This window comes from Arvicanthis niloticus, chromosome 12 (genome assembly GCF_011762505.2).
Source record: "Arvicanthis niloticus isolate mArvNil1 chromosome 12, mArvNil1.pat.X, whole genome shotgun sequence".
In the NCBI taxonomy this organism is placed as follows: domain Eukaryota; kingdom Metazoa; phylum Chordata; class Mammalia; order Rodentia; family Muridae; genus Arvicanthis; species Arvicanthis niloticus.
The window spans coordinates 24,697,236-24,722,506 of NC_047669.1; the positions used below are offsets into that span (position 1 = coordinate 24,697,236).

The window sequence follows — 25,271 nt, forward strand, 5'->3', positions numbered from 1 at the left end:
CATCAATCACTAAGAAAATACTCTATAGCTGGACCATAGAGAGGCATTTTCTTAATTGAGAAGCCCTCCTTTCAGATTACTCTAGCTTATGTCATAATGATGCAAAACTAGCCAAGACAATTGGAAACTATATGCACTTGCTAATTTGCAAGATTAAATATCGTAGGCAATTTGGGGATGGGAGGAATGATTGAAATTATTTATTTTCCTTTTTTTTTTGACCTGTAACTTATTAACAACTGGAATGTGAAAGTGGACTGAAAACCAAGTGTTTGAAATTATCACTGTGGTGGTTTGAATATGAAATGTCCCCTGTAGGCTTGATTCCAGTTTGTGGTGCTGGTTGGAGGGGTTTAGATGATGCAGCCTGTGCTGGAGGAAGTGTCACTGGAGGCCCCTTTGAGATTACATAGCCTATCCTGCTCCCAGTTGAATCTCCCTAAGTCATGCTTGCAGTAAAAGATGTGATCTCTCAGCCCCTGCTGCAGTGCTTGCCACAATTCCAACCACCATAAACACAAGTAAACCCTTTTTTCTGTAAGTTGCTGTGGTCATGGTGTTAACTCACACAAACAGAAAACTAATACAGTCCTCTTTGTCTAGCCTCTGTGGAGTCAGGTACAGACGTATTTAAAGTTTATGCTGTTCATCCCTTTACTTTAGCTTCTTAAAGCTCAAGTTCTTTCTCCTTTGCCCCTAATAAAGCAAAACAACACAGTGTATTGGGCTGTGTTTTACAAAGTCATACTGTAATGTACTGTACTGTACCTGGCCTTCAGGTATGGTTTAGTGATTGGCTTATGTATTTGGGTGTTGTCTATCTGGTAGATTACTTTTTGCTTTGAGTTTAAATGGTATTCTTCACTTTCTTATCTCTCTTTTTTAAAATTTTAATTCATTATTAAAACAAACAAATGAAGCCAGAGGTCTGTTGTGTGAGCTCATGGTCTTCCTTCCACTGCCTGCAGGCTGCTTAATTTTTCTGAGCCTGTTCTTTTCTAATCCGTCTTACAGATTCAGGAAGCTTTGTTGTTGGATTGTTTTGTACCATTTGTAAGAATTCACTTCTAGATCATTGAATCATCTTTGTTTTTTTCTGTTTATCTCCAGGAATCCTTTAATCTCACCGACTCTTGCCTTCTGGGACTCCCTTTCTCTCATCGGTTCTACCTCTACTAATCATGTCTCTTCCGGTTTTTGCTGTTTCTCACTTATTAGCTCTATGATTGTTTGTTAGCTAAAGAATAGTTGAGAACTAGGAGTCTAAAATTGGCCCTTTGGAAAGGAAGTTAGTTCAAGTGCTTAAGCAAAATGCTGTGGACTGGGTGGCTGGAGAGGAGTGTCCCTGAGGCTGAAAATTAATTCTTAGTCCCAGATTTGGTTCTTTGACCTTCTTTCTTCGAGGGTAGATAGCTTCTCACTGTTTTCTCACATGGCAGAGAGAGAGAGGGAAAGAGATCTCATGACTTACTCTAAATTTAATTACCAGTAGCCCTGCAGCCTGACATCAACCTGTTGTGACTTAGAGCTTCAACCTATGAATTGTAAGAGGAGCTCAAATATTTAGTCAGGACTGGTATTCATGTCGCGTTTCTGCAACTTAGGATGGTACTTTACCTGTGAAATGAGTTTTTGTAGATTGCAGTTAATTTAAGAACCTTGAAATAAGGCCATCTTAGATGATCCATTGGGACAGTCAGCCATAGGAAAGAGCAGACAGGAGAGATTTAACCAGGGAGGCAGAGTGGGCTGACAGAGCTGTTAGGGCACAAGGCAGGGTCTGTCCCTAGCCAGGAGAGATAGGAGGGCCTCTCAGGCCTCTGGGAAGTGTAGTCTTGCTGCAGTTGCTAGTTTGAATTTCTGGTTTCCACCATTGAGAGAGAGTAATTTTTGTTTTGTAGGCCACCCAGCTAGTGGCAATTTGTTAAAGTCTAATGCAGAGACCAAAACCAATCTCCTGTTTTTACTTGCTATTTTATCACGTTTACCTTGGATTCTTGCTTTACTTCATGTTCTTATGTTCTCCTTTAGCATGTAAATCAAAATTAGAAGGGTTTTTTTCTCTACTTGTATTTTCTTCCATCTGTAGGTTTTATTTTGTTTGTTTTAAAGACAGAGCCTCACCATGTAACTAAAGCTAGCATTGAACTGCCAAGGACTCAGAAAGAACAACAGGTGTGCACCACTGTATTCTGAGGTCAAGTATGGTTTTTAGTTTGATGTTCCTGTCTTTTTTTCTATAGTTTGTTTGTGTTGTGTCTTAAACAAACAAAAATCCCCAGAGTTCGTACGAGTTTTAAACTGAGCTGTTTTCCCATGTCTTTAGTTGTCAGTGACTTCTTCCTGGTTCCTTATTTCCTTATTCCGGGTCTTTGTCCTTTATGAATAGGCTTGTTTTAATTCACTCTCCTGTACCTTGAGATGTAGTGGTGAGGTAAAGGAAAGTCTTCAAGGTGGCTTCAGTCTCAGGGGTCCAGTCTTTGTTGGTTCTGTTTCTTCCCTCAGTGCAGTTCAGTAACCTGGAAAGCTGCTGCTGTCACAGGTGATGAGCAGAACGTTGGGGGCGGAGTTAAGAAATGGCGTGTAGGAAGCTCTTCCGCCTTCTCTTCCCTCTCCTGCCTCCCTTGAGTAGCTGGCTTCATTACTGGATTGAATTCTGTCACAGACAGTTCTCAGGGAACACGATGCTGCAGGAGGAAACAGCAGTGTCACAAATGGGTTTTACTTTCTCAGCCTGGATGGTTTTTACAAATTAAAACAGCATATGTGTTTTGATTTCACTCACTATCATTGTTTTCTAAATGTAGCTCGGTAAACTGTCTGATTTTACAAATGATTGTTTAATTAGGAGCTTTCCATTTCTCATCGACTTTAGGTCCAATTGAAATGTCTTTCTTACTGGAGTGACAAAAATACACGAAAAGGGAAGGATTAGAGACCTTTGGGCCATCCAAGAATGAAATTGTTTCCTACCTTTGTCTCTGTTTTTGACATTTCATGTAGTCAGCGATGTGGGAGGTGCTGGGAGGCTGTCCTGAGCAGTGAGGGAGGTGCTGGAAGACTGAGCTATGTGGGAGGTGCTCTGGGAGGCTGACCCCCAGCAAGGTCAGGGCTGTGTCATTCAGGGCCGTGTCTGTTTTCTTTACTAAGAACCCAGGGAGCATTCTTTCGAATGCAGCTTTATGAAGAGAGACACAAAGTGGCTTAGCTCTGTGAACTGACCTAGTTGGCTATACTCTTCCTGGATCAGTGGACTTTGGTAGACATACATAAGCATAATTAGGCATTTAATATGTAAGTTAAAGGATTCATCAGAAAGATGAGTGTATTTGGGAAAATGGTTAGGAAAGGTGATTTTCTTTATGTATGATGTCTCTTGCAGACATGAAGTTAATGACCATGCTCTTGTTATCTGGCTACTTTTCATAGTTGCATAGGTTCCTATGAAGCTATCTGTTTTGAAATTTTTAAATTTCAGTTTTTGTATCTCAGGTGTATTTTTCTAGCAGTGGTTGCTATAAATATTTGTGTATTCACAGTGACAAATAAGAAATTGACTGCTAGCAAGTAGAAGAGGGACATTGGAAGAGGAGCGCTGTAGAACATGGTTTTCTGTGCTCCCGGGGCAGAAGCCAAGTCCTGTGCTTGCTTTTACTACCTGTGGTTAAAGTTGGTTTTAAAATGAAATCTGCAGGGAGAAGAAAGGAAGACCCCCTCTCCCCCCATCCGTAGCTAAGATTGAAAGAACATTGTAAGATAGAGTAACCTGAGACGTGTTTGAAAAATTGTCTAGGATTGATTTCACTGATATAAAAACATTTCATGCTTACGGGCAAGGGCCGGTTTATATGTGACTGATTTCAGATGTGAGGATGTGGCAATGTTAAGTGTCGGGCTGGCGGTCCTGGTGCTGCTTAGTAACTGCTGCTGAGTGTCTAGAGTCTGTTCAGGAAGTGGGGGACAGTGTACCTCCTTACTACTTATTTAAATAATCTGACATCAAAGATACTAGTTTATAAACTAAAGGCATTTCTATTTATTATCTATTTTAAAGCAAATTTGTACTTTGAATTTATAAAAATTACAGTACTGTATTTGCATCAGAACTGTTGTGTGATATGGTGAGATCTGCTCTTCATACTCCTCTTCCTTGTAGAAAATCACGCTCCCCTGCTTTTCATTTCTGTTCTTTCTGGTCTTGCAAGAAGAACAGCTGCTAGTGAGCAGTTGATTATTTCTTTGTATGGTGTTAAATTTTCTTATATCTGCTCTCAAATCCCTGTTTTTTTTTTTTTTTTTTTTTTTTTTTTTTCTTAGGCTACTTTTGGCTCTCCTTTTACTCATTTTAGATGAGTTATGAATCTGTCAAGTAGTTTTATATCAGGCATAATGAAGCTGTTATATTTAAAAAGATGTTCTAGTGTGAAGACTTTACTCAAAATGTGTGCTTCTATTGGACTGAGTTTTCTAGGATTTATTTTGGAATATGCATGACTCAGTTTACTTCCACCGTTAGGTGCATTGAACAGTGTGCAGAACTGTGACCAGGGTTTACTTTCTGTTCTTATTGTATAATCCAGCTAGTTTCTGAGTTTTAACCCCCTTCTCCCTGGTTTCTCTCCCTTTTATGATTATAGCTTCTGACAGATAGTATGATAACACACTTGGTAAACTCTGCCGTGCTCCATCAACATTGCTTGTGGTGCTAGTGTGATGAGCTTGATTGGTCCTAGGGAAGAGTTTCAGACGGTTTAGTTGTGTATTTGCCACCTCTCTGTATGTCTGGTATGTTTATTTCAGTCACTTTCAGCTCTCTGTCGTTTCTAAAGGATACTGGCAGCTGCAGAGTTTTTAAAAATACTTATCTGAGCAGTTACTTTACATTCTGCTGTGTGCGTAGGTGTGGAATGGGGTCATTTCTAGAAAGACTGGTAAGCGTGATTGTTGCCTTCGAGCAATGGAGTTTAGTGTAGTAGTGATTACTAAGACCTAGGCCCACCTGGAGTAAACAGTGGTCCTAGAGAACACAGGCCCTGTGCCAGATACTTCTTGAAATTTTTAGATTAATAATTTTACACTTTAAAATGTGCAAAATGTGTGATGTGCTATGAGAAAGAAGTGTGGTTATCTTTGGTGCATATTTCAGTGGAAAGCAGAGTTGAGTGAGCTGCTGCTACACTGTATCACTGGGTTGTCAGAAGGGAGGCGGTATTTGAGATGAAGGGCGGTCAGTCCTAACAGACCTAATCCATTGTGAAACAAGGGGAGTGTTAATTCTGATGCTGCACTCAGGATGGGCTAAAACTAGATGCACCAGTTCTGTAAAACTATTTTTCTGGCTTTCTTTTGGATTTGTGGCTGGGCAAGAAACCCTCATTCAGAGTCATAGATCTTAAAGTTTTTTTTTTTTTTTTTTTTTTTTTTTACTTTAAGTAATTACAATTAATTCTTTCCTTCTATGTATAGTGTATTACTACATTGGTAATCTGGAAAATTAGCTTTTGTAAAGGAAAAAGTACTGACTGCCTACCTTTGCTTCTCAGATGTGCAGTTTGATAAGCACATCAAAGTTTAAATGCCAAAGTTCTAAAGTCAAAGTAGCTTGGGCACACTGTGCATATCTTTCAGATATCAGATACCAGATACTTGTTTCTAAAAATCTATGCTGTAATTATTTTAAGTGTGGGATTAGATCAAGTCAAATATTTATTCGTTTTCAATTTGGTTTGATTCTCTGATAGTTCATGGAAGCTAGAAAAAATAAAAGATGTGCTTGATTCTATGATTTTTAGTAAACTAATATTTAAGTTCAGAATTAAGTTAGTGCAGCTCATTTTTATTTTGACATTAGTGCTTGGTTTAAAGTACAATTACTCTTAAAAGAAGATAGAAATATGTTAATTAAAATTAGTTCAAAACAAGTATAGCTAATTCCAAATAAAGTTTTGGGTAGCTACTAGATTCTGTTACCAGACTTTTCTGTGAAGTATTTGAAGTTTCGTTTTGCTGAACACAGTTGAGTTTTGGACCTGTACAGTGATGTGTCCTCTTAATAGCAAAGCCCACAGCATATTGTTGGGGAGAGAGTATGGAAACAGCAACTCTTCTGGACTCTGGTAAACCCACATGTGGCAAGTACTGCCCACTTTACAGTAAGTCCTGAATCATGGCTCGCCTTATGTGCTTTAACCCCAGGATTCGGATCGGATCAGTGGCAAGCTTAGAAAGAAGTGAAAGCACGGTTAGTGTGGCGCGGAATCAGTCAGTCTCAAAGTGTAGCCGTGCTGCTGCTGGAACAGCCTCTGTTAATCCTGGGACAAACCTTTGCTGAGCACTTTGATTGTGCTAAATCCTGTGCTAATAATAAGCAGGAGGGAAATGATCAAGATAACCTATGTTTTCCTAAGAGCTCTTAGCTGAGCGAGGGGCCAGTATAAGTATAGAACATTGTGATAGGCACCGCAGTAGGTCTCAGTCAGAGGTAAAAGAGCACAGCAGACAGGGAGGATATTGTTTTTTCTGCTCAGTAATTCAAAGAGTGGAATTTATTGAGCACCCAGTATATAGTGCGCCATTAAAAAAGCCAAATTACCTAGTGAGTGTTTAGCATTCCTCAGGAGAATTCTCCGAAGCAGCACCTTTCTGTATTACAGATAGCCAGTGGTAGACTGGATGCTTCAAAACCTGGGGTTAGTTACCTATCACCTGGGTAGAGTCCTTTGGCTTTCCTTGGAAAGTAGGCAGGCAAGGAGAAAGTACTGGTCTCGGCCTCTTGTCTACCCCCCTTTCTCCCTCCCTCCTTCCCTCCCTTCTTCTCTTCTCTTCTCTTCTCTTCTCTTCTCTTCTCTTCTCTTCTCTTCTCTTCTCCTCTCCTCTCCTCTCCTCTCCTCTCCTCTCCTCTCCTCTCCTCTCCTCTCCTCTCTCTCTCTCTCTCTCTCTCTCTCTCTCTCTCTCTCTCTCTCTCTCTCATGTGTGTGTGTCTGTGTGTGTGTGTGTTTGACAGCACTGGCAGCAAGCAAGCATAACAACACTGGGTAACTCCTGTGTAGGCCTGTTTACTGGAACAATTAGCTTTACAATTGTACAGTTCCTTAAGAGTTCCCCAGCCTTTCCTGGCAGTTGACCATGCAGCTAATGGACCTAGGTTTTGGGTTTCTCAGCTCTTCACAGCAGCTACTGTTATAGCTTGCTTTGTCGCTGCATGGCTGCCACTGCTTGGGAGGTGGTTACCACCCCATCCAGTTGCTACTTCTGTTGCTGTTGGCCATAACCTAGTAGATGAACTAGTAGATCCATCTCCTCTGCAGCTTTCAGAACAGCTGGGAACTCTGCAGCCTCTGTAGTGTGTTGTGCTGCTGCATCTATTGCTGCTATTACTCTGTGGCCAGTGTCTTGTCTCTCATGCCACTGCCTGGCCTCTTCCTGCTACCAGTGCAGTCTGCTCTACTAGAAGCAGGCAAGAAAAGCCCACTCAGGAAAGTCTCTTTATTGAGCCTAATGTTGCCACACGAGGGGAGGCAACACAGGAGTGTTAATTAGTTGGCTCAAAAAGTGATCCTCCTTCGTACAAATGAGGGCTATGCCAGTTATGTTATCTCCGCTAGGCCGCCAGGGAAGGTGTATTCGCTGTCTGACCTAGGTGGTAATGACTGCAGGGTCTTAGTGCTTCCCAAAACCTTCTTTTTTCCTGTGACCTCTTTTTGTTTGCAACAAATCTATTTAACACCAGGTGTATCAATATCTAAAATCGGTGTACAGTGCCAGCAAGATTACTGAGTGGGTAAGGCACTCGCTGTACAAGCTGTTCATCCCTTGGGTACAACAGTGGTGAGAGAGAACTACTCCCAAAAGCCTGAGTGTGCACGCACACACAGAGAACATAGTGAAAATTTAAAATTCTAAGACAAATATACATATCACAGTGTACATTCACTGCTAATAAGTCAAATATACTGCAGAAAATTCATTATAGGCATAATTTTCCCTCTTACTAAAGAAAAAATTGCGCACTAATGATGTAGATGTTTATTTTTACATAAATAATTAGATTGGTAAATATTTGATACTACATGATATAGGGTATCTTCAGAATTACATGTGAAGTCCGCACCACTGATCCCCCACTTCAGAGTTTTCATAGTTGATGAATATCTTGATTATATAGTGATCAATGCTGAGAATACTGCTTTGCATAAGTACATAGTATTTATGGTAGAAGTGTGTTGACATAGTGTTAACAACTTGACAGGTGTTAGTATTATCTGAGAGGTGAGCCTTTGGATAAGTCTGTGGGGATTCTGTTAGGTGAGGTGAGCCGACCCACTTCAGGCAGCCTCATTCCCCAAACGTGGAATCCTAGAACATATGCCTGGGCACAAACATGCGTGCATGTCTCTGTTCAATCTCCTGTGTTGTGTGTTGTGACTCTTCTGTGACAGTAGACTGTAACCTCAGCTGGGAGCTTTGCTTACAATTGTGGGTTCTGAATCATATCTTTCTAAAATCATCTGGTTTTAAGATTGCAGTTTTGAGGAAAATGTTTATGTATTTACTTCATTTATATATATTAGTGTTTTTCTGCATGACATATGTAGAGTGTGAGTGTTGGATCTATTGGAACTGTATTAAAGTTGGTAACTGTTAAGTCTACTGTGTGGGTTCTGGGACCTAAACCCCGATCCTCTGAAAGAGCAACAATAACAATTGCTCTAAGCTGCTGAGCCATCTCTCCAGCTTCAACAGCAATTTTAAAAATAAAACATTCTAATATAATACAATTCAGAGATATATAATTTGTTATACGTCGAGGGATGAAGGTAGAAAAGTAGGAAAAGTCTTTGCTTTCTCTAAACCATTATCTGTAGGAGCAAAAAACTATGTATTTATATGTATACACTGTAGTTCATAATGTCTTAGACCTGAGTCAGGTGTTCCAGGCAGTATCCTCGGTTGGCAGTGTGTGTTGTAGCAGTGTGGTTGTCAGCGCAGAGCACTCGTGCTGTGTGTTTAGAAGCAGCACTGCACGTTTACATGCATGTACATGTATTAGTACATGAGCATGGTGCAGCACCGACCTGCCTTTTCAGAAACAGATTCAGTTCATTCTTTTTGCTTGCTTAGTTTACCCTAATGCTTTACATAGGATCAGGTAGGGTTAAAGAACATTTTTTTAATAAAGTGTTTAAATAGAAATTGCCCTGGAATAAGCTGCTGCCCATCAGGATTGACTGCTTTACCTGAGTTCCTGGTATTCCTTTTCTCTCTCCCTCAGCTTCATTTGCCCCAGCATCTGTGAACAATGACACTGTGGTGTAGAAAGTCCCCAAAGAAGGTTGAATTTTGCTATGAGATTTTAGAATTTGTCTCCTGAATCTGTAGTTCTTGATTTTCCTTTGTGACTTTTATGTTGTTCATGTATCTAAGCAAATTTGTTTTCTTTGGGAGAGCAGCTTGCCTTAATAGTTGTTCTTTAGGCAGTTAAGATAGAGCTGATTTTTTTTTTAACCTGAAAATTGACAGCAGCCGGTGTTCCTTTTCTGACAGCCATAATCTTAGTTGAAAATTACTGTTATTTCCCTTCATGATTAAGAAATGATAGAATAGTGCTATTCTCCACACAGTGCTGCCTTTAGGTAGGAAGCGTGGAAGATTGGTAGCCTCCTGGCAGCCCCAGATGGCATGTTACACTCTGGTCAGTGTGTGATACATGGAGACCATGGTCTTGAGGCAGAGGGAGAGTTTTACATGTAGTTGTGGCCTACTACCTGGTTCAGGTCTCTGGAGCAGCACCAGGATGGTTTCAGGGCCATCTTCTGGTTGTGGGACTTAATAACATTCCTTAAAACCCCGTTGGGTAGATGTTTCACTTGCTGCTTTTTCTTGGCTCTGAATCTTGAGAACTGACCTCTTTAAGAGGAAGGGAAAAAAGAAAGGGCTGGAAAGATGACTCTGAGGTTAAAAGCACTGGCTGCTCTTCCAGAGGACCCAGGTTCCATCCATAACACTCACAAGGCAGCTCACAACTGTCTGTCACTCCAGTTCCAGGGAATCTGACGCCCTCACACAGACTTACATGCAGGCAAAACAACAATACACATGAAATTTTAAAAAAAAAAAAAATAAGAAAGGAAAAAACATCAAATTAATGGCTTTGCTAAATGAGCAAAATATGCGTTAAGATTTATTAGTTCATATAATTTTATATAAAATTAAACAACCGTGCTAGAGCTCTTAAATTCTTATTCTTGAGGTGGGCATTTTTGTTTGTCATTTTCTTTTTTTAAATATTTTATTTTTTTATTTTTCAAGACAGGGTTCCCCTGTGTAATAGCCCTGGCTGCCCTGGACTTGATTTATAGACCAGGCTGGCTTTAAACTCACAGTGATCCACCTGCCCTGTCCTGTCCAGCCCCGCCCCGCCCCGCCCCGCCCTGCCCCGCCCACTGAGTGTTGGGATTAGGTGTTTGTGCCACCATGCCTGGCTCATTTCTGAAGACAGATCTACACTCTTTTGAATTTTATTTAAATAAAGCAGCCAGAAAAGCTTGATGATTTTGAAATAAAAGTTCTAGGAGTCTGGAGTTGTGTATAGCCTGAGTACTTCTTGGATACTCCAGACATGGATGGCATGATAGCAGAGACCATGGCTCCCAAGAGTTCTCTGCAGTTTCTCTAAGTGCTTAAGAGAAAATAGAATAAATCTTCCGTTTCTACTAAAGGATTGGTCATTGTCTGCGACAGTCACAGCTCAAAGGAGAGGGGCATCACGAATCTTGGTGTGATGATGTAGCACTTGGGGTAGGGGCAGGTGGGTCTTTGAGTTTCAGGACCCCTGTTTTTTATAAGGAGTTTGAGGTCAGCCAGATCTACACAGTGAGACCTTGCTCCCCACATCCACACTTCACTTCCCCCATACCCCCAAATCTTGACTAGGCATAGATAAAGCCTACTTAATTTTTCTACTCTACTCAATATTTTAACAGTTCCTACCTTTTCCATTTGCCAGTCAGGATGTTAGGATAACTAGACATTACCACGCTTAGGACTTGGCAATGAAAAAAGGACAACATCCAAGGGTTGCGTTGGTTGTCTTCAGTGTCCTGAAACAGAAGGGAGGTTCTGGGAGTCCTGCCTGTGGACATAGTGAAGGTCATCCTGGATGCTGTTGTGCTAGGCATGTCTTTCAGGAACCAATTCAAAACTGTGGTTCCTGTTTTCTGTGTTGAAATGTCTTCATAGAGTACAAGAGCATACTTTTGTAGTGTGGAGCCCAGCAACCATTCGTAACATTATCTGCTCTAAAGTAGGAGGGCTTTGTTCTGTGAATTAGACCTGAGATTTGGAAAGCAGACTTGATTAATGGAATTACTAATTCAGAGTTCTTGGCAATGTGGCTTTAACTTTCATACTATAGAGAAAACACTTTAGGAAATCGTTTCAGCTTTTAAATTTTTTTTGAAATAACCAGATAATAAAATGTATTCAATACTTTGTATTTTACTTTTTCTACATCTCACTGCCCTGCATCTCTTTATTTAGAGTTTAATTTTAAAAGACTGAATCTATCTTTAAACCATGAGCTGGGTATGGTACTGAGGCAGAAAGAAGCAGGTGGATCTCTGAATTCCAGGCTGGCTTTGTATATATAGTGAGTTCCAAGATAGTCTGGGCGATATAGAGAACCTGTCTCAAAAACCAGAGGCCAAAACAAAGCAAAAGAAAAATGACAAGAAAAAGACAAGAAAACTAAGTTTTTTTGTTTTTTTTTTTAAGGAAGGGGGAGAAGATAGAATTTACAGCCAGTTGGAAAATTGTAATTAAGATAAGCAGTCAGAATTTTGAAGATGGAACATGGTAGATTTTAGAAAACATCTGGGTTATTTTACCAGAAGTTATGATTTAAGCGCACATTTAAGAGCTCTGAGGCCTGCAATACATGTGTTGGATTCTGTTGTTGTTTGTATGCATTCAAAACGTATATAGTAGTGTTTAAATAAAGACTGTGGTGTTGCTGTTTCTTTCAACAAATGATGCTATGCTAATTTAAAATTTGTGTTAATTAAGCAATATATTTTTGAGTGTTTTACCTTGAAACTTAAAAACATAATGCAGACTACCTGTAAATCACCTGGCTATCTTTAGAAATTACTCATAACCTTCCGTCATTGTTTTGTATTTGCTATGAAGGATATCTTAAGGAAAGGTTCATCTCAGTCATTGCATATTGGCTTTTGTCTGTGTTAAATGGACATGCATATTGGTCATTGTATGCCACCAACATCTTAAGTATTCATTTATCAAGCAACTGTTATTTGGGGAAATGCCTAAGAGAGTCATTTCTTCATTAGGTTAGTATGAGTTCACTTAACATCTTAAAAGTCAAAGTCACACAATGGAAGGGAAATAGAGACAAAACCTGTTCAATGAGGCTAAAGGACTTACATTATATACATATATTTTTATATTTTGTGTTGGTTTGGTGTTAGATTTGTTAGGAAAGAAAGCAGAGGGTGTGGGGGTGTAGGTGGGGGTCCACGATCGTCGTTTCCAGGTGATTCTAGTTTCTGGAACTTAGGTGTATTGTGAAGTCACTAAAAGAACAGTTTAAAGCTCTTGAGAACCATCTGTGGCCTAGGAGAGTTTGGAGCTCAGAGACGATTGTGGACTGCCTAGTCAGATGGGAAGTTGGTCCTGAGCTTCAAGGGCTCATTTTGGATTGCCGCTAAGGATGAGGCAACGGAAAAAGGTAAGGAAAGGTCTGTAAATGAGACGAAGGTGTGGCGGTAAGCCACACACATGGGCTCAATTCAGAATGGGGTTTATTGTGCTTTTTTTTTATATGTTATCCCTAAAGTAAAGTTCTTTTCCTCATGTAACTATATTCTCAAAGGTATTATATGCACTTGTTGTTAAAGAGAATAAGATAAGAAAAAGCAGAAACTCAAGGCTTTATTTTCCAAAGGTCAGAATGGTCAGGAGGAAGTTAGTCTAATTATACATTTTTAGCTATATTTATTTGTTTTTAAGTAAATGTGCTTAAAAACGAGTTAGACAGAAGTCACAAGGGAGTCACTTTGACTTGGGGCAACCTTAATTTCATTGCATTTATTTATTTATAAGCCTCTCAGGATGTGCCCAGAGTGGCATTAGCCTTGCCTTGATTGCAAGCACAAGCCATGACAGCTGGCTTCCCATTAGTAGTACTTAAACATTTACTTATTCTTCCACAGATTCATTCACACACATTTTAATGCTATCTCCCCTCCCTGTTGTCTTCTGTTATTCACCCTTCCTCCAAACCTCTTCTTCCCAACACCATTTGTACTATGACAACAATGTATTTACATTGTAGGAAGTTGTTTTCAGCAAATGATATTATGTATTTAAATGAAGCAGAATAGACTTAATTAGAATGACTAAATAAATGGTGGGTTAAATTGCTTATAATTGAAAACTGTCTTACATGGTAAATTGATAAATATTTAAGTAAAGAATATATTTACTTTGTGTTGGCAGGGTTTTGTTTTTTTGTTTTGTTTTGTTGTATACTGCTGTACAGTTCTCATTTTTGTTTTCAATCTCTCTCTTCTTGTAGGAGATAAAGATGGCAGCAAGGTGACCACAGTGGTGGCAACTCCTGGACAGGGTCCTGACAGGCCACAGGAAGTCAGTTATACAGACACTAAAGTGATTGGAAATGGATCATTTGGTGTGGTATATCAAGCCAAACTTTGTGATTCAGGAGAACTGGTTGCCATCAAGAAAGTTCTACAGGACAAGAGATTTAAGGTAAGATGCAATGCTGCTTGCATCTTCATTGCTGTATAGTTTTAAAGAATTGTATTGCTCTTAACTACTGGGCCATATCCCTTCCCTTCCCCTTCTTTCCCTTCTTTCCCTCCTTTCCCTCTTCCCCCTCATCCCCTTCCCTACTCCTCTCTCCTCCTCCTCCCCTTCCCTTCCTGTGTTACTTTACTATATAGTCCAGACTTTCTCTGAAATTCATGGTCCTCCTGTGGCTCAGCCTCTTCAGGCTGATCTGTTGGCTTGGATTTATTTTCACTGATTTGTTTGTCATTTACTACACTTCCTCAATGATGAGAACCAGCAGTAGGATTTGTGACTGTTTCTTGTTTTACTTTTTCTCTCATCTTCAACAAACAGCTGCTGGATTGGGAGAAAATTATGTAAAAGTTACCAGTTGGCTTGGAGAAAAAAGTATACATAATCATTTAGCTTGCCATACTTCTCCCCCATTGCATTGACTTACATTTTTTATTAGACTTTATTTGAGCTGTGTGTAGGGTTGAGGGGAGGCATACTTATGTTGGGTGCAGTGTGGAGGCTAGAGGGCAGACGGTAGGACTCCGTTCTCCCACTGCCTGAGACTTGGATTGCTAGGCCTGGCAGCAGGCACCTTTACCTGCTGAGCTATCCTATGGCTCCATGGATTTTTGGTTTTTCGACACAAGGTTTCTCTGTGTAACCTTTGCTGACCAGGCTGGCTTTAAACTCATAGAGATCTGTTTGCCTCTGCCTCCCCGTTGCTGGAATTAAAATCACTATCTGGTGCTCCATTGAATATATATATCTACATTTATATATATAAATATATATCTACATATATAAATGTAGATTGTAATAAACTTTCTAAACTTATCTAGAGATGTTTAAAGTTTATATTAACTCTATGAGATTTAAAAAAAACTAGTAATTTTATTTTGTGTTTAAAGTAAGATTTTTGGGTGAGCTTTAAATTCTTAATTACCTTTCTTTCTTTCTCTCTCTTTCTCTCTTTCTTCTCTCTCTCTCTCTCTCTTTTTCTCTTTCTCTCTCTCTTTCTCTCCTTCCTTTCTTTCTCTCCTTCCTTTCTCTTCTTTCTTTCTTTCTTTCTTTCTTTCTTTCTTTCTTTCTTTCTTTCTTTCTTTCTTTCTTTTTCTTGTTTTTTGAGACAGGGTTTCTCTGTATCACCTTGGCTGTCCTGGAACTCACTCTGTAGACCAGGCCTGCCTCTGCCTCCCAAGTGCTAGGATTAAAAGTGTGTGCCACCACTGCCTGGCTACATTTATTTCTTGTGGGGGTGTACATGTGCTGTGGTACATGATAGAGCCAGAGGACAAGTTGTGGGAGTAGGTTCTCTCCTTCCAACTTGTGAGTCCTAGGATGGAATTTAGATAGTCACATTTCCTGGGAAGCTTCTTTACACTCTGAGCCACCTTCCCCAGTCCCTGGTAATAGTTTATATTCCAATTTATTAAACTTATTATAGTGGATTACTATAATAATCCTTTTGTTTTATAATTGACCATAGCAACTACAAATCATGAATTCACATTTTTCCTTTTAAAGAAATTTTTGTATTATTACAATGACTAACACTCCACACAGCAATGTTTAAATGTTGGCAACTGATCTGATTCTTGCTCTTTTTTAAAATTTGTGGCTGGGAGGTCTAAGTAAAGATGATAGTACATTAGAAGAAATCTTTCTTCATAATTTTGTAGTTACTTAGCTAGTTGAGTCTTGACAGTTTATAGGTATTTAAGGTGTACTTTTGTTACTTGGCAATCTGAAAGAGAAGTGGTGTCAGTAGCATTGTGCAGATCTGTATTAGAGGAGGTTTTATGTGTGGATAGATAGGCTGCTCGTTCAAAGTTCAAAATATACATGGTTTGAGCTAAATTCTTCCTCATGAGGGTTTTACTGATGTATATTCTCTTACGTAATAAATGTGTTTATTTTTCCATGGCTTTGCTGGCAAACTTGTTTTAATTTTGATTTTTGCTAAACTGATAGGTGAGAAATGATACCTCACTCTATAGATCAGTAAAAGTTCAAAATAGAGCATAATTTAGACAGCTAATACTATTGTACCACCCTGCCATGCAGCTGCTACATGCTAGGAATTTAGCAGCTTAAGGAAGGGCCTAGATATTTCATAAAGCTTGGCTAATCCTTGTTCAGTCTAATATTCTAGCGGTTTTGCATATATATATGCAAAACACTATATATATGTGTATATATATGTGTATGTGTATATATATACACATACACATACATACACACACACACACACACACACTTTCTAGAGCCTGGTTGTTTGCAGCGTAATGACATCTAGTGGATTTAGGGTGTGTGCCTACTGAGTTCTTGGTACTTATTGACAAACTCCGCATATTGTATGGGCTCTTTCCTCTGTTGGGATTTTTAATTGGGATTTCAATAAATTTATAAATTAGGAAGAATAAGTTTATGACTACATATTTTATTGGTTTTGTTGTATACTTTTATCACCTACATTCTAAAAAGTATTAGGTTACATTGCTCAGCTCAGGGTCTTTCCACTAACTTACCCTTTCCTTATGGAATTTACTCTGTTCTTCTTAACTACACAGATAGCTGAGGCCTTAATAACATTTGTTCTGTTGACCAATTTATTTTTATATATCAAAAAAATTATAATTTCACTTACAATATAAGTCCTTTAACATGAGGAATTTATATAACTGTTGCTTCAGACTGTATTAGTTAGGTATGACCAGAGGAAAAACTAGATAGATAGATAGATAGATGATAGATAGATAGATAGGCAGGCAGGCAGGCAGATAGACGAAGAAACCAATTGTCCTATGCTACTAGTGGTATTGAGAAGCAGTTTGTTTTATTGCAAAAATAAGATGAGAAGTAATAAGACAGAGAAAAAAAATAATCCCCATTGTAGTCATTACTTTAAAAGTAATTTTTGGTATAACAAGCTCTATTTTAATAATAATTAACCTGAAATATGAATGCTCCCCTTTCCCCATCCCTCCCATTGTATCATGACATATTACTTAATTAAAATTGTTTGATAGGGAATGTCTGTGATGTAGGAGTAGCTTGAGCTACCTACCTAATTGATGTAGAAGTCCATTAATACATGTGAAGGCCTTGGCAGAATAAGAACAAATAACACCCTAAAACCGTACATGGGAAGAGATAATCAAAACCAAGGCTGACATGAGATGAAATTTGGAGAATTATAAGGATACATTTCAAAACTTTATATCCTACTAAACTGAATGATATAAAAGGAACAGGTAGATTTCTAAATGACCTACACAGTTAAATCAAAGTGAAATATGATTCAAACAGCCCCAATCAGTGAGATAGAAGCAATAAAAAATCTCTTCATTAGGGGACCAGGCCAGATGGTTTCAGTGTAGAACCAGACCTGCAAAGACAACAAACTAATGCCAGTGTTACTCAAATTATTCATTAAGTAGAAAAGGAATAGTTCCAAATTCTTTTTTACAAAAGTCATTATTACTTTGATGCCAGATAAAAATCCACAGAAAAAGAAAACTCTAAGCCAATTTCTTATTATAAGATGATTATGAATGCAAAAATTTCAGTAAAACACATACAAACCGCTTTAGTTACTGTTCTGTTGCTTCAAAGATACACAGCAACCAAAGGAATTCTTAGAAAGTATTTAATTGGGGGCTTGCTTACAGTCTCAGAGGTATAGCTCATTATCGCCATGGTGGAGAACTGGCAGCACACAGCCAGACATGTGCTAGAGAAGTAGGTAAGAGTTCTACATCAGGAACTGTAGGCAGCAGGAAGATAGAGAGAGCTACAGGCCTGGTTTGGACTTTAGAAATCTCAAAGCCCCACCCCAGTGGCATAGTTCCTCCAATAAGGCCACACCTCCTAATTCTCATAATTCTTCCAAATAGAGTCACTCCCTCGTGATTTAGTATTTAAAACATATGAGCCTATGAAGGCCTCTATTATTTAAAGTACCACAGTTAACTCCCTGACCCCCAAAATGCATTCAGTTCAACTTCAAAAGTCCTCATAGTCTGTCACAGTATCAATACTGTTTAAAAGTCCAAAGTTCGAAGTATCTTTTTGAGACTCATGGTGATCTCTTAACTGTAGTCCTCTATAAAATCAAAATAAAAAGTAGACCACATACTTCCAATATGCAACTTACAGAATGTGCATTAGCATTCCCAAAGGGAGGAAAGTGAGTAAATACTGGACCAAAGAACAACCAAAAAACAGTCAGGCAAATTGTAAATTCTCACTTCCATGTCTGATGGATGTCTAAGTGATCTTCAGATCTCCGAGTCCTTCCAGCTCTGTTAACTGCGCACTCCTTTCCCTTGGGCTGGTCACATTCTATTGGCAGGTGTCCTTGGCTGGTAGGCTCCAGACTTCTTTCTCACGACTTCATGCACTAGCCTCTCTGGGCCTCTGTTCAGGGATGCCCCTGGCACATACCTGGCCTCAGTGGCTTTGTATAGATAGAGAAGGAGATTCCACAACCCTTCTCTGGTATCCGTGACTCTAAAGATAGAGTCATGAGTCCCAGGCTGCCAAGACCTGCTGCTTGGTGGGGCTGGAACTTGGCCCCTTATTCAGAAATATTTGCATCAGCTTTCTGTTGTTGATGGCTTCCTCCACTGCTTAAACTTTTCTTTTCACAAACTGGAAGCTTAACATCAGACTTTTTTTTAAGCTTTGACTTCACCTTTCCTGATGGTCTTTGCCCCCTCACACTGTACATTCTGTGTCTCTTTGTCCAGCTTCATCCTTTTTTGCTATAATAAGTAATAGCCACAAATCAGAATAAATACTAGGCTATCTCTTCACTTTAGCCTTAGGCAGAGTTTTAGGATAAGGGTAAAAAAACAATCACAAGAATGTTCTCTAGGCCATTTTCCTCTATTTTTCCTTTCTGAGCTGTCCTGAGCTAGGCCCCCCACAGTTCAGATTGCCCTCAGCACTGTGCTCTTGCTAGAGCACCCATTAATGTCTGCTTAAAGTGTCCAACAACATTCTAGTACAAAGTCCCAAAGACTTCCACGTTTCCTCAACAAACACCATGATCAGACCTGTCACAGCAATACCCTTCCCCGGTACCAACCTCTGTTTTAGTCACTGTTGTGTTGTTGTGAAGAGACACCGTGACCAAAGCAACTCATAAAAAGAAAGCATTTAATTGGGAGTTTTCAGAGGTTAGTCCAGTATCCTCGTGGTAGAGAGCATGGTGTCATGCAGGTGGACATAATGCTGAAGATTTAGCTGAGAGGTCTATAAACCTGATCCATGGGGCAGCAGGGAGGGGGAGGGCGGGGGATGCGGACAGAGAGAGAGCGTGCACGAGAGTGAATGTGAGAGAGAGCACACACGTGAGCACTACTAGGCCTGACATGGACTTTTGAAACCTTTAGTCCACCCCCAGTGATATAGTTTGTCCAGCAAGGCCCACACCTTCAACAAGGATATATCTCCTAATTATTATAACTTTTCAAAAAGTCAACTCCCTACTGACTAAACATTCAAATATGAGTTTATGGGGACCATTCTCACTCAGTCCAGCATATAAACTAAATTCAGTAACATAAGATAGGCCATAATTGTTGAGGCCGAGCTGCCCCACATTGGGTGCCAAAAATGTTGAGGCCCGAGCTGTTCCACTTTGGGTGACCAAAAATGTTGCAGCCTGCTCTGCTCTGCCCGAGCTTGGGGCCCAAAATGTCCCGGACCACTCAGCTGCTTCGGTCTGTGGGTCAGGAGAGAGGGGGGGAGGGGAGGAGGGAGGGAATGGGGATAAAGGGGAAAAGACTTGAAGAATGGAGACAAGACAGAGGTTCTGAGCAAGTCTCACGTCTCGTTTATTGAAGGGAAATCTGGGGTATTTATAGGCTTTTGCCACGTGCCTTGTAGGCGCGTGGATACCACATGCCTTGCAGGTGTGGATATGACATAAGCCTTACAGGCATGTATGGCATGGATAGCATGTGGATAGCACGTGCACTGCATGCCTAGCAGACATGGATACCACGTGGGCCTTGCAGCTGGGGGCACTAAACAGCAAAACAAGATATGTGGGATAAACAAGATATTTATCAGAGTGTGCTTCAGCTGTTGTAGGCTGTTGAAAAACAAGTCTTTTATCAGGGTATATGGTTCCAGATGGCTGCAAAGATGATAGCTGCTTTCTAGCCGCTTTCTGCTAAAAGTCGGCTCCCAACACATAATCAAGTCTGCTTCATCCCAGAAGTACAGGGATGGTTCAGCAATAAATCAATAAACATAATCCACTACATAGACTCCAAAAGAGCTTTGACAAAGCCTGATCAATCCTGGAGAATACAGAGATAGAGGGCATATATCTACATAATAAAGAAAATTTGTAGTAATCCCATAGCCAATATCATACTGCATAAAGAGCTCACAGCATTTGCATGAAAATCAGGGATAATACAAGGATGTCCACCCTCTCTCTTTCTGTTTAATTCAGTGTTTGAAGTCTTAGCTAGAGCTATAAGAAATGAAGGAGATAAAGGGTATACAGATAGGAAGGGAAGAATTCATAATTTTATCTAGAGCTCCTGAGGGGAAATCTTTTTACTAGCTCTGCATCTGACAGACAGCTTGTGTCTAGAATATACAGAGAACTGAAACAAAAACTAAACAGAATTCAATTAAAAATCCAGGCATGGTGACTGGGCTTGGGGATACATGCCTTTAGTCCCAGTATTGGAGAGACAGAGGCAAGATCTCTGTGAGTTCAAGGATAGCCAGGATAGGTAGAAAAAGCCCACTTCAAAAGGGGTTGGCAGTAGGCGTAGAAATCAGCAGAATATTCCAAGAGAAGAAAGACAACTGGCTGAGAAAGATGTTAGCAAAATGTTTTACCATCCTTATACCACCAGGAAGAATAAACTATGACATTTCATACCCATTAGAATGCCTAAGACAACAAACGCAGATAAGGATACAGGGAAAGGGATCTACTGGGCCTGCTGGTGGTAGTGCAGACTGGTGTAGCTACTGATGGAATCAGTGGAGACTTCCTCAGAAGTGCTAGAAATAGATCTACCCACGATCTAGCTCTGCCATTCGTGGTTATATGCCCAGGGGAGCTCTGCTTTACTACAGAGATACTGACTTGCTCATCCATGTTCAGTATGCCAGGAAATGGGAAAAGCCTAAATGTCCATCATCTGATGCATAAATAATGAAAATGTGGTATATATTTACACAGTGGAATATTGGAAAAATAAAATGGTGACATTTTCAGTCAAATGGTAACTCTTTGTGAGGTAGTAAGATTTAGAAAGATAAATGTTGCCTTTGTTCTTTCATCTTAATTTAGCTGTGAACACTGGGAGCTGCAGCAATGACTGGCCTGGCAAGACATGCATACTGATGTGGTAGTGGCAGGACTGTAATGGCAATAACCAATCACTTTTTAAATTAGATTGAATCAAGCTGCACAACTTGAAACCCATATCCACGCCAGGAACTTGTGTCTGGATAAGTCATAGGCCCAAAGGGAGAGCCTACTACTCACTATTTCTCTTCTAAGTGGAATAGTACTGAAATTATTCCTACAGATCTATCATTGTACCCAGAGACAGTGCTCGTCTTACCATTCAGTAGAGAAACTGCTTTTTGATTATGGAATGCTTTCCTCTAAATGGATAGCCATATTATATCTCTCCTCTTAAGGCTCAGGAGTTATAATAAAAGTAAGTCTGAGTAAGCTAGAGTCAGTGGGTGACTAAAAGGAAACTGTCTTCTGGACGCAGTAGGGCAGTTACATATAGGAATTTCTAGTAGTTAAGACAGCATGCACAGGACCATCCCTAGCACAAGCCAGACAGAATCACAGCATGGAGTGGGAAGGTGGGCATGAGTCACACCCACGAGCTACTAGCAAGTGAAAACTGTTGGAGAGGGAGAGTCAGTTCACTTTAAGGGTGTAGCCCTGGTAAGTTGACCGCACTCCACTGGAAGGCCACACATGCAGGTATATGGGAAACATCAGCTGTATTTGTGGAGGGGAGACAAGGGGTTAGTGAGGAAGGGGGTAGAGACAAACACAAAAGGTGGGCTGGTATGGAAGGAGGAGGGGTTGATCTGGGAGACATGGAGGGAGGGGCAGATTTGATCAAAATACATTGTACGAAATTCTCAAATAACTAATTTTAAAATAAAGGGGATGGAGCTGTGTGTGGTGGCACGCCTTTACTGGGGAGGCAGAGGCAGGTGGATCTCTGAATTTGAGACCAGGCTTGTCTACAGAGTGAGTTCTGGGACCACTGGGGTTACACAGAGAAACCCTGTCTTGAAAGATCCAAACAGTAAGAGAGGGAAAGGAGGAGTCAGTCCTTCACGTCATGCTGAGTTCTTAGTAGTGGGTCAACCAGCCTGCAAAAGCATGACACAATAAAATCTGAAAGTACATATTAAAAATATTACAACAAAGTCAGTCTGCTGTTACTCACGGTCTAACATGCATTCTGCCATGCTCCTTACCTTTAGGGTGTTTAACTAAGAGTTTTGATGTTAGCTGGACAGGTTTGTCTCTGTAAATTCTTTATTATAGCTTTGAGTGATATTTCTTGGTTCTCTGGTCTTAGCATTTTCATAGTAACGCGAAGAAATTCTTCTTTGGGTGCATATGTTTAGGATCCTGCTGCCTTTTATGCCCAGATGTCTTTTTATATCTTAGATTTTGGGAAATTTCTGTCATCACATTGCATAGGATTTTTTTGTACATTCAAGAGTTTTTCTCAGTCCCTCCTCCTACCCATGGGTTTAGTTAGTATGTGCTAATATAACAGTTCTTAGTGTTTTATGCATGCTTATTATTTTTCTTTGCTAATGTCTGAATGTAGGGTTTTTTTGTTTTGTTTTGTTTTTTTAAACAAACTTTATTTCCAGTCTTTGATATTCTGCGTGTCATTTTACTTCTTGATATATTGTATGTCCATTAATTTTTTTTGATTATAATTATTACTAATTTCATCTTAATTTTTGTACCAGAATTAAAAGTAATTTACATCCTGCCCCTAGAGGCGTTGCAGGTGTGGCTGCTGTGTCACATGTGCGTCAGTAGGTGGCAGAGAGGAAAGAGGCTATGTCTACGCTCAGTGTTCTGACCTGTGAACATCTGAATGATTAGTAGCCTGACATTCCCTGAAAAAAGTGACCCCGAGAACACTGCTAGTTTGGTGCCGGAGGGCCTGGACAGGGAGCTAGCCTGAGACAACCATTACTCCTGTGCCCGGCAGACCTGGAAGGGTTTCCAGGACAAGCAAGCCAGAGACTAGACGATCACTGCCTGGGACCATTGGCCCCAGGTGTGAGTGAGCCCAAAACAGCCACTTGGGTAGGCCAGGAGAGGAGTGAGTCTCAGATGAACATCAGACTGATGCCATGGGATCCCAACGGGGCTAGCCTGAGATGAACCCCAGTCTTGTGCCACACCGACTTGGGGTTACAGACCATGCTTGAGATGACCCCTGCCTGGTGCCATAATAAACAAGCAGGGCCTAGCACTCCTGAGACCACTTCTGAGATGACCCCAGACACTCAGAGAACTCAGCCACCACTAAAAAGAGCAAGTGAGTGGTAGAGAAATGGAAGAGAAAGAGAAATGAGGATGTGGTCCCAATGAAGAGAGGCAGAACTAGACACTTAAGGGTAGTGAGGTACAGCCGCGTACATAGCCAGTGATGCTACCTGAGACCGTGGTCGGGTCCTGGCCTGGGCTACCACTGGAGGCCACATCTGGGAGCAGCGGTCTCTTGCCACCCAAAGCTAGGCAGACATCCCTGGTCTGGGCAGCCAACCGCAGCCTTGTTGATATCCTAGGGCTGTGCAGAACTGGCCCCTCTCCTCACCTGGGCATTGTGGGAGAGCTGCCTCTAGAGGTATGAGTTCAGGATCCATGACCCTGACCCTGACCATGACCAGCTGCAGTACTCAGGAGAGCAGCCCCGCACATTGCGGGAACAGCAGGTGAGCTGGGCCTGAGGATGCATGCCTGGGAGAGCTGCCCGTACCACTCATCTCCCTGTGGTGGTTTGGATGAGGGGAAGGAAGATACTTTCCTCCCCTGTCCCTCCTCCCCATCTACAGCAGGTGGGAGACCTGGACCTGGGGTCATGAGAGCAGAAGAGCTGGTCCTGTCCATCACCAGCTGTAGCACACACTTGGGCAGCACAGTAGAGCTGACCGGGGTTGCTGGGGTTATGGCCAGTCCAGAGGGTGTGAGAGCTGGCCCTGCCTCTTGCCTGGTGGTGTTGAGGAGAGAGAGACACCCTCCTTCCCTTTCCTCATTTTTGGCAGACAGGAGAGCTGGCCTGGGATCATGAGAGTGGGAAAACTGGCCATGTCCCTCACTGGCTGCAACGCTTGGGAGAGTGGGCCCAGTACCTCTGGGCAGCAAGGTAGAGTCGCACCTGGGTTCTGGGCACAGAGCATGAGAGCTGGTAGGCTGACCATCTCTGATATCTCTAAAGGCCCGGATCCAGGGCTTTGAATTGGCCCACCCAATATCCCATTGATACTGTGCTAGAGTGCACGAAGGGGCTGGTTCTACAGATCCAAAGGCTCAAGGTCTCCAAGACACAGAACAACCACAGAATATCTGAGCGGAGTCCCAGTCGTCAGTATTGATAAAGTAGTAGTAGCCAGAGGACTTGTACCAGACCAACAAGTCATTGTAATGAACATGTGCAGGCAAAGAAGTGTGAACAAAAGGGTGTATCGTGGGACACACTATGACACGCTATAGCGCCCACAGCAAGATTTATTTTCTCTTTTGTGGGAGAGGTTGCAAGGGTGGAGGGTGGGTTTGAGAATGTTGGGGGTGGGAGATGAGTGGGATTGGGGTGCATGATGTGAAATTCACAAAGAACCAATAAAAAGTTAAAAAATTAAACTTAAAGAAATTTACATAGCACAGTTAAGGTTTTTCAGTTATTGTCTATCAGTCTTGAATTTTCAATATTTTTTGTATTGCTGTTTAGAATATATTTTTCTTAAGTAAAATTTTAGCATTTATTACTAGTGATGATAAATACCCTCAGATTTTAATTAGCTGGGAAACTGATATATCCATCTGGAGAAGGAAACCTGGCTTTTGTGTGGTTTCTTTGTTGGATTTTGGTAAGGGTCAGTGTTTTAAAGGGCTGGTATATCCTCTACCGGTAAGCCTAGCTCAGCCCTTCATTGCCTGCTGAGTCCTTTAAATGCTGTCTAAACATCACCTGCCCTCTGTGGGTCTTGCATCTGTCTCAGCTGGCATCACTCTGCCAGTCCGCCCTATTCTGTGGAAGCAGCAAGAAACTGCAGCACACCACGAGAAGTTTTTTGGTGCATTTCTCTCTATGCTGTCCCAACAAATGCAGCCCAACTACAAAATGTAAGGCGAACCAATACATGCCTGTCATTAGCAAAGAATCCTTCATCATGTGCCC

General features: G+C 40.9%; 1 protein-coding gene and 1 non-coding gene across 3 annotated transcripts in view; both read left to right on the top strand.

Moving 5' to 3' along the window:
- Window positions 1–25,271, top strand: part of Gsk3b (glycogen synthase kinase 3 beta) — a 142,183-nt gene that overhangs the window by 37,529 nt on the left and 79,383 nt on the right. For both annotated transcript variants that reach the window (XM_034515876.2, XM_034515875.2), the window contains exon 2: window positions 13,595–13,788. In XM_034515876.2, the coding sequence (XP_034371767.1) occupies window positions 13,595–13,788 (194 nt within the window). The remainder of the gene's footprint in view (window positions 1–13,594; window positions 13,789–25,271) is intronic.
- LOC117718321 (small nucleolar RNA SNORA17) lies at window positions 22,850–22,981 on the top strand. The gene has a single exon (XR_004608019.1). It is a non-coding gene; the product is annotated as a small nucleolar RNA SNORA17 (small nucleolar RNA).